Raw genomic sequence first — 19620 nt, 5'->3', positions numbered from 1 at the left:
TTACTGCTACATAGGTCTCAGTGGTCTTCCAGTGCAGTGCTGTTCTGCTACAGGTAAGGAAACTGAGGATCAGAGTGGATCAGGCTTTGGCAGGATCACCCAGCTAGTCCAGGACAAAACTAAGACTAAGCATCATTGCTATTGAGTCTCTCTTTAGGTTTCAGTCATTGGGTGCTATATAATGACTGGCAACTGGTGACAAGGGCATATACTACTTTTTCTCTCAATAGGATCAAGATCCTACAACATCTACAAGCAATATGAGTACTAATGCGGACCCACAAAATGTGGTCTGACTCTCTCCTTGTGACCACTCCGTGCAGAAAAGACAGATGGCTGTGTCAGACTGGCATTCAGCAAAGGCAGCCTCTGGTGCAAACCATATTATTATTTGTTTATGATTCCAGTTTTTTATGATTTCATAGAAAGGACCTCAAAATACATATTTCTTATTAGCTTAGAATATTACCAAAGTGTTCGCAAAGCTTAGATAGTTACTGGTTTCATACAGCTACAAGTAAAACTTTGACTCCTTCCTAAAGTAACAGAATAAAGATTAGTTTTTTCTGTGAATTGTTTTTTAACAATAAGAAGGTGAAATCACCAGCTCTTCTACAGATTGACGATCTATTACCTTAAACTACATAATCATGCTACTTCGATTCACTTGCAGATTCCTTCCTCTATGGTGGGCACATGCAACCATATGTATAGAGTAATTTAAACATATAGGAATTATTTAGTTTGTTAAAAGCCAAGTCGCTTTTGAAGAAAATTTGCTGCTCTTAGATTATGATCATTTAAAATTTGTTAAATGATTCTATTTTGTAGGCAAAGACTTTATACTGTGATTCTGATTGTTTACAGTAATAACAACTATCAAATAAATCAACTCATGTTGTAGTGATTGCAGGTTCCTGGACACCTATTACTGTTAATCAGGAACATTTTTTTCTACCTGAATGGGGAAAAAAAGCCACAAAGGCAGTAATCTCTTTATTTTCCAACTGTCTTTGTAAATCCTGACGATGGAGCCGTACATTTTAGCAATGTTTAATAAGTAGTTTAAAAATCGACAACTGGCTTTAAAATATAGATTTTTGAAGATTCTCTGTGGCAGCAATTTTCAGATTAAGAAAAATCATTTATGGAAACCAGGTTGAGCCCAAGTTCTTCATCACAAGGAGAAAATGGGATTTTGTGAACCTGCAGAGCCTGAATTTACTGCATGCAGCTGTGCAAATTTGCAAACATTTCCTTCTCCAGCCAGGACCCCGTGGAAGGAGCCAGTTTGGACTGTTGCCTCGATAGCTAACATTTGTGAAGGCTGCAATGCAGGAAGCTATTGAGATATTTGAACCTTTTAATGTGTTTTTATCTGGGCATTAAATGCCAGGTAGAGAGAGTATGTAAGCCAATTAGTTCTGATTCAGTGTTATGCAAGGAATATATCAGCAGCCTTATTATTCTGGTCATTCTCGGTGAATTTCAGAAAATCACTGGAAATGGCCTTTCTGCATGTGTTGAGGGTGCGTTCAGTGGACTATCTGGGAAGCAAGACAGGGAGAGCCAAGGCCTGGGTGTTCTAAAGGCCGTCGCTGTTTCACATGGTAGCGTTCTCTGAACTAATCAGTGAGAGAAAGACAGGACCGTGCAGTCCCTATGAGCACTGGACTTGCATTTATTTGTTTTCAATCCATCCTTTGGAACCAGAGAAGGCGTGAGGACTGTCCACGCTCAGCTTCACACCCACAGCTGGGATAGATGGGCTTCCCCTGGTTGCCATGGCAATGCTGCCCTGGTGTGGTGATGCTTGGCCCCATTTGCAGAGCTCTCCTCCTCCTCTGTGGGGTTTACCACAAGAGGCCACTGTCCCCATGCACCTGCAGAGCAGTTATTGGGTTAGGGGCTCTTTAGTGCCTAAGGGGAAGGTTAAATGGCAGGAAGAACTGAGTGACAGGAGCAGACCAGCTTTATGACTGATTGCATTGAATTCACATTTGCTATTAGAAATACAGGCTGTTTTCATTAGAATCCTACTGGCAGGTGACAAATTAGCTTACCTTTCAAATGATACTCATCAAAACTGGGACTGTGTGTAACTGGGACTGTGTGTGTGTGTGTGTGTGTGTGTGTGTGTGTGTGTGTGTGTGTGTGTGTGTGTGTGTGTGTGTGTGTGTTAAAAAAGGGCCTCATTTCTTGTTAAATTTAAAGTTTAGACAACTCCTCATCTGTAAATTGGGAATAGAGACAGATCTATAATGCTGCAAGAGTTAAATGAGATAGTACATGTCATGTGCTTAGAACAGTGCCTGAAATACAGTAAGTAAGAGCCCAGTAAATGTTCAATGCTATTATTATCATTACTTTATTATTCAGTATACTGGACTTTTAATGCTAATGATGGTTCATTGAGCAGATATTAAGCACACTGGCCAGTTTCCAGGTGTTTTTCTCAATATGCCTCAAGGAGCCTGCCAGCCAGTGGGGAGACCAAAGTAGAAACAAGTAGTTGCCTGAAATAGGGTCATGCCTGACATATCCTGGGAAGCCTCTGGGCCCACACACTCCAGCCCCATGGTCCAGGGAGAAAAGGTCCTAGAAAAAAGGAGGCATTGAGCTGATGCCCCTGGTGTGTGGTATGGGGGCAAGGAAGGAGGGGTTAGCCTCACTTTGAGGAGGGTCTTGAGTTTGGTATATCCTGGGTCCTGCAGATATTCTAGGCTGCCCAAAGTCCGCATCAATCAATGTCAGTCTCCCCTACCTACAACACTCTGCTTTGTATTCTCCATGCTGTGGGTTTTTGTTTGTTTTGGTAATAATTTTGTAACAAAAACCTTTATTATACTTAGCAAATACTACTTTTGGAGAGTGGTGGTTGTAAAAATCACGAGAATGAAGGCATCCTAAATCCCTGCCCTCTCTATGGACAAAACTATTCATTTGTCATTATTCTGCCAAATGCAAACAAATCCCAGTATAGAACTCTTCCCAGACGAACTAAATGAGCTTTAATTTAGTAGTTACACCAATGGCTAACGGTTTGCTTATTTTTCTCCTCTTTATCACTCAGGTAACACAGCCACTTTTAAGTAGCCTCCAAAGACACAAATAACTACCGTCTTCTAATTTCTGCAGGATGATTTTGATTTACAGACAGCAGCTGACTTCATCCTGAGGCAGCCCTCTCTCTTATCCTGCAAATTCTCTTTAACGTTCTTGCTGTTCCCACGCTGTTTCCATTTTCCTGCTGCAGTAAGTGCAGGAGGTGAAAGCCTGCCGTTTGTGGTCCTGCATCAAGTTTACCAATTTAAGATTTGAGCTCTTGGTTTTTCCTTGTCAATGATGTAAAGAAAAACGGACACAGACTTCTAGATTTGTTCAGAGTCTCATTCTTCTGTGTGTAAAAATTCTGGTCACACGGCGTGACTCAAAGGTGACATCGTTTTCTAGAGTAGGGCTTCTCGTCTTCACCAGTGTTGCTACTCAAGGTCAGATGGTTCTTTGCAGTGGGGGCTGTCCTGTGAATTCTAGGATAATCAGCAGCATCTCTGGCTTCTACCCAGGAGACACCAGAAACACCACTTTCAACCCCAACCCCCCTTGTGACTCCAGACATTGCCAAATGTCCCCTAGGAGGCACAACTGTCCCTGGTTGAGAACTGCTCCTAGAGGAAAACAGTTTGGTAAAAAAAAAAAAAAAAAAAAAAAAAAAGTGGCAGTAGCTGAACTGTGACCAATGCCACAGCTCCAAGGGAAGAGTCTGAGTTGGGAGTCACTGTACACAGGGGCTCAGCCCTAGAGAGAAGGTGAAGGGAACATGGTCAGAGAGAGGTGGTCTCCCGGCCTGGTCTCCACTGAGCCTCGTCCAGCACATGACACCCACCTGGTGGACTTACTCTCCTGTTACTCCCAGGCTGGTCTTGGGGGCAGCAAAGAACTACATCTGGGGAGGTCAGGTGGGAGAAGGCAGAGATCTGGCAGGGTCACAGTCAGTAAGGGAGGTGTTCAAGTGGACGCTGATAAATGACCAGCATGTGTGCCGGTCGCGTGTGCAGGACCCACATCACAACCACGACCGTTGCCTGTCTGTTGCTGAAAACTGGACCAACTTCTCAGCCTCTCTGTGCGTGTTTCCTCAACTACAAAATGTGTTAATATCCTTCTCTGGGTCCTTTCATGTTAACGAGCCCCAAGCTCAATAAATGTTGACTACAGTTCTTTCATTCAGAAAGGGAGCCTTCTCCTGGCTCTGTAGTGCCCCAAGGGAAACACTACAGAGCTGGACACAGGGGTGATACAGAATTTGGACATGACATGGAAGTGTTCTATGCCAAAGGCTCCAAAGTTGAACAGGCCTGTCGTTTATGGGTGTCATCGCTGACATATAGCCACCCGAACACCTCCCTTACTGATTGTAACCTGCAAGCTCCCCGCCTTCTCCTACCTGACAGCCCCAGAGGCTGTTCTTCGCTGCCCCCGAGACCAGCACACGGCGAGGCCACTTTGCACATGTGTGGACCCTGCCCGTTTCCTTTGGAGAAGAAAACAAGATTTGGCTGTTTTGAGGAACTGAGATATTTTAATACTTTTTAAAAGATTTTTAAATTAATAAAAAAATAGTGGGCCTTGGGATGGTTTTGGCTGATCAGAGGACAATGATATTTGTAAGGGGGCTTTACTGATTTAGATTTTTTTGATAGAGCAGTCAGGCATGACTTATTGTAAATGTTTTGAGGCTCCTTACTTCTCAATCTCTTTCCTCCTCACCACTGTCACTCAGTCTTATTCCTCCATTAGTTTATCTTCTAGAAGAGTCAGGTGTTTTAGATGAGGCCAGATGGACTCTTCCCAGGAGGGAAGTATTTTTGAAAAACTAAATGTCAGCCAGTGACCCCTACTGATAAGGCTCCAGATCAAACAGGGGCAAAAGGAATTAGAAGCCAAATCACACACAAAAAAGTAAAAACACCAACTAACAAGAATTTCCCAACAAACATAGGCTGATGGCTATTTTATTAAAGCAATATGGAACAGGACTAGACGCCACCATGTTCTGGAAATGTAGGAAATTGGGTGAAATTGTTTTTTTCTTGTGATTCCCATGTTAAGTTGTTCACAGTAGGATGTCTTAGGTTATTTTTTCAAATTAATAAAGCTGCCTGCTATTTTATATTCTTTTTATAAGTCTTGGCCTTAAACTCGGTCTTGGTATTTTCAGCTATTGTTTACTACCAAGAGAAAAACTTCAGATTTAAAGGAAAATCTGTAATTTTCATTTTGTGTGGAGCTGAGAAAGCAGGAACTGAATTGACATTGCTTTCAAATAAAATAAATGAGCGACTTGACCTCTTTTTCTTTTTCTTTTTCTTTTTGTTTTTGTTTTTTTGTTTGTTTGTTTTTGGTTTTTTTAGTGAATCATAATTGATTATACATATTCTGGGGGGTTCAGTGTTGACATATGTTAATCAAATCAATATTACTAGTACGTATATTGTTACAAGTCATACTTATTCTTTATGCCCCTTGTCCAATCTCTCCTCCTTTCCCACCCCCCTCCCCCCTCTAATTACCCTAGATTTCTTCTCTCCTTCTGAAAGAGTAGTGGTTACCCCTGTTTATTTGTTGCCTAGATGATCTGTCCAATGCTGAGAGGTGTGTTCAGGTCCCCCAATATTATCATAGAACAGAAGCTTCTTCTGTCACTCTGGAATGGGCTTTGTGGAGAGAGACAGCCTCTTCTTTTCTTTGGTCTCTGCTGGTGACTCCCCTTGTGTCAGTGCACTCCAGTGGCTGGCAGACCATCTGTGTGGTGGTTGTGATGTCTAGCCACTTTCAAGGCAGCCATGGTTACTGTGGTGGCTGCAGTGGGCCACCCACATGGAGGTGATGATTTTGCCATGCTCCTTGGTGCTGTTGGTGTGCCTGGTTGTGGGCAGGGGGTCCGATTCCCAGCTCCATGCCATGGGCCCCCAGGTGGGGCCCAAGGCGCTGGTGGTGTGCCTGGGCTGGAAGTAATTTTTTGTCCTTTGCTTACTTCTAAAATGGGGGAACTTCCTGTGGGAACCAATACTTGAGCTGTGTGTTTGAGCTAAACTGCTGCTTTGCTGCTATTTCCCTAGGGAAGACTTTTTGTGCAGCTCAGGGTTTAATGGTTGATCCTATAAGTACTTCTGGCTCTCCACAGACTTGGTGCTCCTGGGTTGTTTAGAAATTCTGATCTGGGCCTGAATCTTTTCATCAAACTGCACCCCATGCAATTCTGCATTCCCAACTAGTCTCCTCTGAGTGGTCCTTGCTGATTGGGGGGGGGGGGCAGATCGGCTGTCCTTTCTGTGTCCCAGCATTCCCACTGCCCATGCCCCAAACACTTCCCATGTGATGGGCTCTGTACCAGTCCCTTGTGATGACTCACCAGCCTCTGAATGGCTCCCTTTTTTAGCTGCTCTGGCTCCTTGCTCCTGCGTGGGTCCACAGGAACCCTATTAGTGGTTTTGCTGTCCTAGGGGCCGCCAAGACCCTCTTCTCCCCTATCGCCTCCAAGCAACTCCATCTGAAGGGCACAGCTATGGCTTCTGCCAGCTCCTGCTCCACGCACTCAGCAGCTCCAGCCTTAAAGCAGCCGTGGCCGAAACACTCGGAGCAGTTTTTTCTTTTTCTCATTGTGGCTTCTCCCCCTTCTTGAACTCCGTAGGTCTCTGCTCCTCTTCCCCTGAGCTCCAGCAGCCCCAGCTTTGCTGATGTTACATTTTTACAGTTGTGAATTGGTTAATTTGTGGGAGAGAGTGATGCTGGGAAATGTCTTTTCCACTATCTTGACCAGAACTCCCTTTTTTTCATGATAGAATTTTCTACTGGATGTAAGAAGTATAATGCAGTTTGGTGATAATAACTAATGCCATAGCCATATATTCTCCAAATGATTGGAATGGAGATAAGTCTTATTTTAAATTTGAAATTGCTCAAATGGTATATGTCTCCACATGTGTTCTTTGACTACAAGGGAGCCCAGTGGGCGTGTGTGTGTGTGCAAGTGTGTACATCCATGTTTTTTTTTTTTTTTTTTGAGAGAGAGAGACATTTATTTTTATAAATTGGTTCACACGATTATGGAGGCTGGCAAGTCCAAAGTCTACAGGATAGGCTTGCATGCTGGAGACCTAGGGAAGAGCCAATGTTGCAGTCCAAGTCCGAAGGCTGTCTGCTGGCAGAAATACTTTTTGCCTGGGGAAGGTCATTCTTTGCTTTATGAAGGCCTTTGACTGATTGGATGTGGCCCATCGACATCATGGAGAGCAATTTGCTTTACTCAAAGTCCACCAATTTAAATGTTAATCTCATTTAAAAAAAACATCCTCACAGAAATATCCAGAATAATGCATGACCAAATATCTGGACACTGGCCCCACCAAGTTGACATATAAAATTAACCATCACAGGTACCATGTTTCACATAAAATTTTAATAATAGCAAAAGCTATATAGCACTTATTAACATGATAGGCACTAATTTAAGCATTTTTATGTTAACTAATTTAATTCTAATTATAATCTTTTAAGGAACTATTATTACCCCTATCTTTCAGGTGAGAACACTGAAGCACAGAGAGATTAATAACTTGACTGAGGTCACATATCTAGGAGGTGGCAGAACTAAGTGGTTGTATCCATAACCATTATGCAAATGAGTATTACCTGATCAAAAAAAAAGTCATGTAGAGTCTATTTTTATATTTTTACTTACAATTTCTCCTTGCAAGCAAAGAGATGTCATACTTACTACCTTTCTCTGCTCAGAGAACTGAGAGGTCCACTCATTGAACATTTCCCACCAGTGACCTTAGCTGATACCAAACATCAATTTCAAACTTCCCCAGACATATATGCCACTTCTCCAAAAACTATTTTCACAAAGGAAAGTTCTCTTACATCCTCAACTGAAATTTTCTCAATTTTCATTTTTATTCTTTTATCACAATCTGTATTAAGACAAATAAAAATAAATATTATCTTGATAATATTTATTCATTCATCCATTCAAGTCTTCAACAAAAATTTGCTGGATATCTATTATGTGTCAGACACATTAAGCTATTGTCAAGTACTTTATCTAAATTATCCCATTGAATTTTTGCAATCAGTTCTATGAGATAGGAAATTCTTTAATAAACTGTATCATCAGGATCTAGTTAGAAACCATACCGGGTGCTTAAAACTTAAATAGAGGGGATTGAATATAGGGATTAGTTAAGCAGACATTGGCATCTGAAAAGCAAATGAAAGGAAGACTGAGGTAACAGAGAAGAGGGATTACTATAATCTAAAAGCTTAGAGGAGAGTCTTTCCAGAGGCAGGACACAGACCTCTAGAGGCTGAAGAAGATGGAAGCTTAAAATCAACTGCTGCTGTTGGGTGGAGAGCTGTTTTCAGAGTGACCTGACAGGAATGGCAGGCAAACACAAAGGCCCAGGTCACTTCTCCTCTCCTCCAGCCTTCCAGTCTCTTTCTGTGGCCCTATTCATGGAGCCTAACAAGAAGCCCAATGGCAAAGCGAGAATAGGAAGGAGGGTTTAGAGCTGAGAGACAGCAACTTAATAACTGGCACATATGAGGACACTTCAAAAAATTGGTGGAAAAATAATAGATAATACGAATCTTTCCATAAACTATCAGAAACTCCCTTGTACATGTCTTACAAGTGCTCACAAGAAGAACAGCCTTTCTCAGTATGTAGAACTATGATAAATGTGTTCAAAACAAGTCTTCAAAAATACTCTATGATGAGGAAACTAATTTCTTTAATAGACAAATTTCCCACTATTCTTTTATGTAACTAGATGGTATAATGTTGAAATAACTGTTTACTTTCAAAGGACATAATTTTCCTGTATCTGATCTTTCTACCAAACTGGAGTGGGTCAGTCCTTTTAGAGCTTGGTAAATGAGATTGATCAAGCAGCTTAAACTCACTGGTGAAAAGTTCAAACTGAGATAGAGTTTCCCTTTGTTTTTCCAGAGACTTCTTTTCAGTCTTGCCACTTTCATTATGGTTTCCAGGAAATAGAAGATTTATTCCTTTGAGAAATTAGACCTCTATTTCCTCCTCTCTGAGTTTGAACTACTTGATAGAATAGTTTCTCTCGTTTGATTTTTCCTTCTCACTGGTTTAAGAACACCAGAATTGCACATAATGCAGATGTTCAAGGCAAACGCACACTTTGGTGGACATTCAATAGCTTACAGCTATTGATCTTGTACAGGTCACCTAACCTATTTAATTCTTAGTTTCCTGATAAGTAGGATGGAAATAATGATATTCTGTACTTAATAAAAGAGATAATACTTGTAAAGTTTGCAGACACAAAATAAGCAGTCAATAAATATCAACTTATGACTTGCTAGTTTGCTTGGTTGGTTAGAGCAAAGTGTTATAATACCAAGGTCAAGGGTTTGGATCACCATACCAGCCAGCTGTCACCAAAAAAAAAAAAAAAAAAATTATATATGTATACACACACACATTAGCTCTTATAATACTTCTTATGACTACAAGTGTACTTCAAAAGGTTAATGAAAAGATTTGTATTATCTTTCAACTCTATTTTTCCACAAGTACCTTCGTGCATAAAATGATAAAAGCAACCAACAAAATGATATATACTATATGAAACTGCTATTGTAAAAATATATACACAGAAAAAAGATAGAAAAGCATAAATGAAAATGCTAAAAACTGGTTTTCTTTGGTGATATGTACAACTATGGGAAAATTCTTTTATAGTTTTTATTTCATTATGGTTTAGGATATTTTCTTGAAGATATGTTTTTTTTTTTAGTATTTCATACAAAATAAACACACACACACACACACATACATATCATTATTCTGGGTCAAAGTCCTTCTGGAAAAATCTAGATTTTTTTTTTTTAACTTCTCAATATACATTGTAGTCCTGTCCATCTTTCTTATGTTGTACTGTTGATTTGAACCACAAAATAGAAAAGAATAGAAATATTTTCTGACATTTTCAGGCAGTAAGTCATTCTTGGGGTTGGACCCCCAAATTTTTTTCTTACTTTTATCTTTTAATCAGCTTAAACTTTGACCCCTTCCCAGTGAAGACTAGGTCAAGGGCAGACCTCGCCTGCTCCCTCCAGTATGCATGTGGTTGGTGGAGGTCTGAAAATAAATGGTCATCTCTTTGGTGCTAAAATAGTTTCTCATAAAAGCAGAAAAATTCATTTATTTGAACTCTGGGTTCATCTGTTCTAGAAAAAAAAACTAGAGAGGAAGATATTTTGGGGTGTGCAGTTTGGGGAAGAGATCAGCACTTTTACAGTTCTTAGAAAATTCCCATCAAGATCATAAGAACTGGCATGCTTGGGAAATAACATGTTGCAAGCGGTTGAGATTTTCACTTTCAACCAGCAAATCTGTTCTGTTTCATCTTTTGTTTAAAATCTTTGAATTTATGGGAACTATTCTTACTTCTCAAAAGTAGTGTATAGAGCACCACTGTTTACTAAAACTGTCAGTGATGATGGAAATGTTCCATATCTGTGTGGTCCAGTATGGTAGCCACCAACCACATGTGGTTATTTAGCACTTAAAAATGTGTCGACTATGGCTGAGGAACTGAATTTTTAATTTTATTATTTTTAATTCATTTAAATTTAAATAGCCTCATAGGACTACCGTATTGGACAATGCAGGTATACAGTATAATTACCAGTTAGTATACGTCTCTGGTTTGAGACATTTCATTGCATTATCACCTTACATATCTATATTTTGATTTGGAAAATGTGGCATCTATTATTGTCTTTGATAAGTGAAGATTACTTACAGGTAATTCTCTGAAACATCCTTAATGCATGCCATCAAGATAGGTGGCTATGGAAATACTGCCTGGATATTAACTTGTATTTTCCTTTGCCTTTTCTAATAAGTGAATTGTGAGCATTTTCTGGTTAATTGGAGTTGTTATTTATCGAGGTTAGCTCCTCAAGATGATTCAGACCTAATGTCATTAAACATAGGAGAGAAAAAAGTACATTTCGGCCAGTTGAAAACCCAAAAGAGAAATTAGATAATTCATGAGTTTAAGGTCAGCAATAGTTCAGGCATTTATTTAAAGCAAAAAAAACCTCATTTAATATGAAAAGTCACTGCAAACCCCCACGTATTGAAGGTTTAGAGCAACCTAGACATTGTGTTCTGCCTGTGACCTGACTGCCCTTTGAATCCAGTCAACCTCCAACAGAATTTCAACAGGAGCAGCCTTAACTATCATTTCTCTATTTTGATTTATTTGTGTTATTTCTAATGGTTCTTCTTTAACTTTATGATGCTCATCTCTTCTTTGTTGTTTGGATTATACTGTCCACTTTTGTTTCTTCTAAAGCCTGTTCTTTTTTCCCTTCACCCTTTTTTGGTCAAAATGCTTCTATAACAAATCGAGTACACATAAACTGATCTCTATTTAGTATTTAGAAGGGGACACATCAAAATCCAAAACTTGCATCAAAGGGAACTATAGGAATAAGATGTGTCTGGACTGAAGCAGAAAAAGGGGAGAACAAAGTTTTAAAAAATTAGGTGTGTCTGTCTTTAAAGAAGTAATTCATGTTTATTGTAGAAAAATTGGATTTTCATACAAATGGCTACACCTCCTTCTTAGCTTTTTTCTGTGCATGTTTATGTGTGTGTGTATTTAAATTATTTACACGTCACTGTTGCTGGTGCTCAGAGGCTGTTATCCCAAAATATTGTGCTTTGACATGCTGGAATACAGAAGCAGCCTCAACGTCTCTCTGACCTCCCTTCCCCCTTTTTTTTGAAGAAAAGACTTAAGGTATCTTCTCAGCTAACTGCCCTCTAGACTCAGAAACTAGCTTATAGACTGCTCCAGACATTAAGCATTGTTTTTCTTCTGTTTTCCTAGAAATGCCTCTTGCTAAAGATCAGGTTGTTTGCATCACAATATAGAGGCCTGTCTTTGAGAACCCATCTACAATCCCATCTTCTAGAATGAGACACAACTGTTTAATTGAACTGACCTATTCCCAAGAATGAAAGACTGGTTGAATGGGATCATTTGCCATTCAGCTACTAACTTGATTTTTCTCTCCACAGCTACTAACTCAGCTTTTATATATGTGAAACTTCTAGGGAAGTCTCAGACAGGTGAATGTTGGGGCTCAGAGGCTGTTACCCAAAAACATGGTGCTTTGACATGCTTTAATAAAGAAGCATGGTCTCTCTGACTACCCGCCCCCCACCCCTTCTCTCAATCCTCTGTCACTCTCCAAAGCACAGGATGAAGCTGTTCCCTCATCTGCCTAAAGTCTGGACTCACCAAAGAAAAAGACAATGACCTCTGGTCTTTTCTTTGAGTTCTCATTAACTTAACTCATATCACAGGAAAGAAGACTGGAGTCTGTCAACACACCTGGACAGAATTCTGTCACAGACCATTGTCTTCTATTTCGGTCCCATTCAGTATTTTGAAGAGATCATTTACCAGCCATTGTCTGCTGTGTGCACCAAATAGACTTTGTCCCAGGTCACTGTAGTTCTCCAGGCCCATTGAGCCCCCTTCCCTAAAAACCACTTACTCCTATACCCCCCATCTCCCCCTTCCCTATGAAGAGGGGTATGTAAGCATCTGTACCCCACTGGGTTATTGGGCAATCATTCTGTGATTTCCTCCTGCTACGCATGTTAAACTAAAATTTGTTATGCCTTTTGTTCATATTAATCTGAATTTGTCAAGGATTTATAGCGAACTTTCAGGGGTGAAGAGGAAGCTTTTTCTTGGCCCCTACACAGCCATGTGTAACATTCACATATGTTACACAGTCTTGGTCTTAAATTTTATTTTATCACATTTTCCCCACGAATAAATTTTCTTCTAAAGCACACTTGTTGATCACAGTATTCTTTCAGATGGATATAAGAAAATTTAAGTGAGGTTCAATTTTTTATTAGTATAGATAATGCTGTAATTAACATCTTTGCACATATTTTTCTGTGCATTTTGAAGACTGTCTTAGGATAATTTGTAGACCTGTGTTTGCACCGTAGAAAAAATTATACGTATTGAAATTCTCACCAACGAAGAGTGAATAAGAGCAAGGCAAATTTCACATTTATTAGTGACATGGAAGTGGTTAGGGTGAGATAAGAGTTTCTTTGAGGTGGTTTACTCAACTCTGATTTTTAAGAGTTTATCTGCCTCTTTCGTGTTATTTCAAAGACATAGCATAATTTTGCAAATAATCTACTTTTGCTTTTTTACTGATTTAAGTATTCTGTAGATATGTTGGGATTTATTAGTGCATTTATGATCAGTGCTGCTATTTATTTCTGCCTGGACTTTTAGTTCTGGTCTTTAGTATCTAATGATTCTCTTCCATATTTAATTCAAATGTGTACAACATTGGGCAGTTGACTAAGCCTGGGTTTTAATGAACTAGAAAAGCTCTGTTTTATTCAATTTGCATCACCTTATGTTTCGCTATGTGGTGACAGACACGTACATTTACATGTCAGAATTTTGTCAGTTGCAGCCATCTGCCAAAGTTGGAGACTCAGGAAATAAAATAGTTTCAAAGTGACTGTGGAACTTCCAGAAAAAGAATCCCAAATCCAATGCACTTATTTGTTAAAGAGAATATGTATACAAAATAAGCTACATATTAGAAGATGTAAATATATATTAACAAACAGAAGTGATAGCCAAGAGCAGACAGAAACAGTTAGAATGAGAGAAAAGTACCAGACAATTTAAAACAGGCATAAGAACCTTATTTCCTCTGAATTTCCAAGGCAACACACCTTGCTAATGAGTGTTCATAAGTCTAATTCGGGACCATCAGCAAGATGGTATACTGTGATTAATACACATTGTTTAATGTGGTGGGACAATGTACATTATAGATGACCATCATGAAAATGATTACATGAGAAGCATGTTTGGGCATTTTAATAAACAAGTTTCAGTTTCCTATAAAATTAATTTATGAAGTACATATCGATCAGTCCATAGTGAATAGATCTTTAGAGTTTGAAGCCTAATATTTTCCCTGTTTTCACACTCACACTCAAAATGTGAATTTCATGTATGTTTATACATGTGTGTGGAGAGAGAGAGAGAGAGAGAGAATGAGAATTATTTTGTCAGTGACTTTCCCAAGTAGAGAACTGTATTAGTCTGTTTTGTGTTGTTGTAACAGAAATACCTGAAACTGGGTAATTTATAAAGAACAAAGGTCTATTTGGCTTACGATTCTGGGACAGCTGCATCTGGCACGGGCCTCAGGCTGCTTCTACTCATGGTGGAAAAGCGGCAGGCAGCCGGTGGGTACAAGCAGATCACATGGCGAGAGGAAGCAAGAGAAAGAGAGAGGAGGTGACTGGGTCCTTTAAACAACCAGCTCTCATGGGAACTAACAGAGTTAGTTAACCCCCCCTCCCCCAGGGAGAGCATTAATCCATTCATGAGGGATCCACCCACATGACTCAATCAGTTTCCAGCACTGCCACATTGGAGATCAGATTGCCACATGAGTTTTGGCCAGGACCACACATCCAAACTCTATCAAGAACCCTGTGAAATCAGAAAAATTGAGAGCAGCCCCAGTCTGATGCCAAAGATTGTGTTATTTCCTCTATCAGTCTCCAAGTAATATCACGCCTGACACCCTTAAAATGTTTCTCAGTAAGGGTAAATGCAGTGGTAGTATTTTCATGAGCTTTGGAAGGCAAAAGTCAGAGGCACATATTTTGGAGTATACACCATGATCTATATATCTATATCTATCATTTATCTATATATCTATTGTCTGTCTATCTTCTAGAGGATTGTGTTCAGGAAAATCTTGCCAAAATAATTCTCTTTAGCCCTATCCAGATAAGCTATACATCACTGAGAGACAGTTTGCTGGTATGGCATAAGTGGTGCGGGTTCTGGAGTTGATGTCACAACTGAAAAACACAAGCATCGAAGAGGAGTGTGTCATACATCTGGGCAGATGGTCCCAGAATTGGATAACTCAGGGGCACGATGATGCCATCCAGAACCTAGGGACTTTCCGTCTTTCCACTTGCTCCTTCTGGTCACAAGACAGCTGACACAGCTCCAGGAGTGGCATACTCAAACAAATAGACCCAAAGATGAAACGGCACTTTTTTTTTTTTTTTTTTTAGCATGTATTTATAAATGTTTTAACTAGAGAGGAATCTTTTTTCCAGAAGCTCCTCCTCTCCTAGGAGACTTTCCCTGCACCTCCTTAGTGTTCAGGTTCCTCCAGAACCCACCCCTAAACCAGTCACTGGTGAGGGAACTAGAGTTCTGGTAATTGATGCTGTGGTGCATGGAGGCAGGAACGGGCACTCTCTGGGGAGGGGAGATGGAAGGCTGGGTGCTGAGACTAATTCCAGCTCTGCCAGCGAGGACGGGGACGATGTGGTGACGTAAGCCGTTGAGCAGCCTGCCAGTGACGTTCGCTATGTGTGCCAGAGCATGGCGAACTGTCATATGCTCCTGTCATAGCATTGATACCATTCGGCCTTCTCATATCATTGTTTGTGAGCTATTTTATCCCTTTGGTAGATTTTAGGTTCCTTGAGGATGGGGACTTACTGTTTTCAGCAGCGCACGGTGTGGTCCCTTGCCCTAGAGGGTGCTTAATAAATATTTACTCAATTGATTAGAATTGGCCCATGCCAATTAGATTAAAAGCTTTCTTACCTCTTTTTATTGAATCTAAATGCCTTCAGATCAAGTTATTTGTTTGAATATCGACACCCTCCCAGTAAAGTTATGTTTATTCATTCCAGAAAATGATTAAGGGGCCTTAATCATAAAGGTACCGGAATAAAGTTCCTGTGGGTGCTGTGTAATATAAACCCTGTGAGACTGTTTACAATTCTGTGTGGGTGTAGGAGGAAAAAAGAATTCAAATATAAATATGAGTGGGAAAGAAAGCTCGTTTTGAGTCCATTTTATGCATCTGTTAACATTTTGAAGACGGCACAATAGAATGTAGCATCTTAAAGATTATGAAGTGCAAGAAATGACTTGTGTATAAAATCATTGTGACTGTCCACGCCAAGCTCCATTAATAAAATGCTACTTAAGAAAACGTATTACTTCAATAATTTTAAATTCAGTGCATTGTTATACATATCACATAATTTAATTTTAAAAATCGTTTTCCATAAAATGAAATCAAAAGACCAGATTTTGATTACTAATGTGGTCTGAAGTAAAAGGCCAGTGTTCCAAGTCCTAATTTGTTTTGTAAAATAAACATTTTTCAAGCGTTCATCTTTTTTAACGTAAAGAATTTTTCTTCTGAACTTCCCATCACTAGGTTCAGGTTCAGTGACTGCACATCTTCAGAATTTTCCACTTTATCAGCCATGATAACCGGTGTATAAACTTCCATGTTTTAAAAGGATTTGAGATAGTATAATTTACATTTTTTCTAAAAAGAAATATAGTCCTTATTTGCCTGCCAAATAGTCAATTTGGAGGTGTCAAAGAGCAGTTTCTACCTTATTCAAAAATACACATTTATAATATGTTCTCTCAAGTGATGTGAAAATTTAAGTTTAATTTAATGCAAAGACATAAATGATTTTTTAAAACATTTTATTGTCTGCTAGTAGTACTCATTTTTAGTTACAGGATTTGCTAAGTAGAGTGATTCGTAGGCACAACTCATTGCGTTCTTGTGACATTCCTGAAAGCAACTGAAATATCTACTTCAGTTCTCTTCTCACGGTCTGATCCTTTAATCCTGAACAAAAATAGCAAAAGGAGCAATTAAGATAATGCACAAACATTCCTAGTGAGTACCAGTTACAATAACATGCACGGCTGCATTTTCATCAAACAACGTACAATCATAAAGTTGAACTCTATAATTTCCGAAGTTCTTTGTTATCTCATTGTCATCAGATACTAGGCCCTACCTTCATGACACTTAAAGCCTATTAGTTGATAATAAAATAACAATTACTAGCTTTTATTGGGTACTTCTTGTATGCCAGGCTCTGAGCTCATCACTTTATCTTATTATCTGTAAACCAGCTCTAAGAAACTATCAGTATTTGTACTCTAATTTTACACAGGCACAAACTGAGTTTTAAAGGGTTCAAACTACCTGCCCAAAGTCACCTTCCCATAAATACCTCTGGCAAAGTGTGAGCACATTATAAAGTCCATGGTGGTAATTATTAATAAAGAGATAAATTTATTTTCTATGCAAAGAGAGAGAACATGTACCTTAGACAAGAATAATCAACGATAGGCACCAGATTATTTGGGAATCAATCAGTTTTCAAAAATTCTGTCCCATATATCCTTCATAAATATGCTCACAGTTGTGAAGCCATATATGACTTATACTGATTTGCTAATTGGGAAATTGTGGTTTATACTTGGACAGAGGCTTGAAAATTGTGATTTAGTCACGTTTCCCTATTTTAAACAAAGGAAAACACCCATAAATTTGAATTAACTCAAGCAATACCGCCTCCTCTTTGGGAGCAAAGCCAGAACTGAAACCCTGGTGTCCTAGCTCCACACCCAGGTAATTCCCACCTCACCGCTCTCTGCTTCTCAGTAGCAAATCATCAATAGCATTTACAAATGGGAATTACATTCGGATACATATGCACAGTAGAATCACATAATGTCATATACGCAGAAGTAAGGGTTTATTGATGTGGATAAGGGTCATTTCATTGACTTTTCTCTTTCATTTATAAGAGCTTCCTGTAGCGGAAGATGATTTTGTGCTAAATTGTGGCAAATTTTTTGCTAAAAGCTTAATCCTAACACTGAAAAGCAATCTAACAGTCTGTCTAGCTGAACCTCATCCAAGTTAGATTGAAAACCACTGTAGACAGGTAATCTTCCTTTAGGTCTTTAAAGAGGTTTTTCACCTATCTTTTGTAGCATGTTCAAATATTTGCACCCCCTCACTCTCAAAAATTACCCCCCCTTTTTATCTTCACTGCAATTCTAGCCTATTTTTGCTAGTCAAATCTTTGAAATGTAAAGAGAACTGATATACCCTCATATTACCCTAAAAATTAATGGGTTTCAGTAATATATATTCTGGTAGGAATTCAGCAATTGTAGAATTTAAACCCACCATAAAAACTTCTGTCTGTGTATAAAGTTACAACATATGCTTGGACTAATAGGATCACACTACACTGTAGTTACTGAACCTGTGGGTGGTTTGAGAACTTAGAACTCTGGGGTCATTTTGCTGTCCCGCATTCAGTGGATTTGTACCGTAGTTGCTTCAAGGCATACTCACCACTTCCTCCCGCTTGGTCTTGTCTGTTGCTGGCCACGCTTCCAGAGGCAGATCAGGAAGCATGGGGGGCAGGGGCTGCATGGGGAACAGCGGAGGCAGAGGTGGCTGTGGCGGCAGGGGATGCATGGGGTGCACAGGAGGCTGGGGCTGCATGGGCTGGTGGGGCTGCATGGGCTGGTGTGGCTGCGGCTGAACGGGCTGGGGCTGGTAGGGTTGCTGGGCGGGCATTGGGAGGTTTGGCTGGTGGTGTTGGGTTGGAGTCATGGAGTGCTGGCCAGGAATTGGCATCATTGGTTGCTGGGGGACCACAGGCTGCTGAGCTGGCACCACTGGGATGTGGTGATGAGGCTGCAGGGTGTGAGTCGGGGGGTGTTGTTGGGACAGCACGGGGATGACTTGGTGGTGCAGCCATCCACCCATGGGTTCGTAACCATAGGAAGGATACTGGTGAGAAACAGAGAATGAGGTTTACCATTGGCTCAGTCGACTTCCAACTGGAGAAGTAGTCTTTTCTTTGCCATTATGACCACAAGAATATCTTATTCATTTTTTTCCTTTGCAAGAATTTCTAACTACGTACACAGATATGACCTTTTACAAACTAAATTTCCCATTAGTGTCTGTATGTGGAGTAGACATGATATTTTACTTAATCTGGGAATTTAAATGCATGCCTAATGTTTTAAGGGAATAAAGAACAAAATATCTACATACCGGTGGCCTTATTATGTTCTGGTACCACTTCAAAGGGGTAAGCACCTTAAAAGAAAGAGACATTAGAATGCATTGGATTTAATTTAGTTTCATCCAATATAGAAACTCACTAATGCAGTATGAAATATAGACTCACTAATGCAGTCCTGCCAGTATGGATAGACTGAGCATGTGAGTTCTACAAAAGAAAGAAGAAGGTAAGCATTTGTGGGGTGCTTCCTGTGTGTCAGGCACCATGTTACATCCATCACATACGCTTTCATGTTTTCTCACATGCTCTGAGGCAAGGTCTTCACCCTCCCTGCTATAGATAAGGTCATGGAGAAATAAGGAGGTTCATTATCTTGACTGAAGTTACAAAAGTAGTAATTCTGTTTAATTCCATAGCTCCTGCTCTTCATTGCAAGAGCAAAACAAACAAAAAATTATGACATAATAATGTGACAACAGTAATTTCATCCTTTTTTATTTGATGTCACAGTAGGGAAAAAGGGAGGTGGAAGCACTGTCCCTCATCATAGAAACACAGATTTACTGGTTAAATAGGTCAGCCTTTTAAGGTTT

General features: G+C 39.7%; 2 protein-coding genes across 2 annotated transcripts in view; one reads left to right on the top strand and one right to left on the bottom strand.

The window, feature by feature from the left end:
* Window positions 1-19620, top strand: part of ARHGAP6 (Rho GTPase activating protein 6) — a 483079-nt gene that overhangs the window by 332942 nt on the left and 130517 nt on the right. The window lies entirely within an intron of this gene.
* AMELX (amelogenin X-linked) overlaps window positions 1-19620 on the bottom strand; it is an 88644-nt gene that overhangs the window by 66120 nt on the left and 2904 nt on the right. Inside the window, exons 3-6 of the mRNA XM_063083668.1 lie at window positions 19193-19234; window positions 19057-19101; window positions 18343-18786; window positions 15323-15548 (exon numbers count right to left, since the gene is read on the bottom strand). Coding sequence (XP_062939738.1) covers window positions 15323-15548; window positions 18343-18786; window positions 19057-19101; window positions 19193-19234 — 757 coding nt within the window. The remainder of the gene's footprint in view (window positions 1-15322; window positions 15549-18342; window positions 18787-19056; window positions 19102-19192; window positions 19235-19620) is intronic.

Source organism: Cynocephalus volans, chromosome X (assembly GCF_027409185.1).
Source record: "Cynocephalus volans isolate mCynVol1 chromosome X, mCynVol1.pri, whole genome shotgun sequence".
NCBI classification, from domain to species: Eukaryota; Metazoa; Chordata; class Mammalia; order Dermoptera; family Cynocephalidae; genus Cynocephalus; species Cynocephalus volans.
This window is presented reverse-complemented; position numbering and strand designations above follow the sequence as displayed.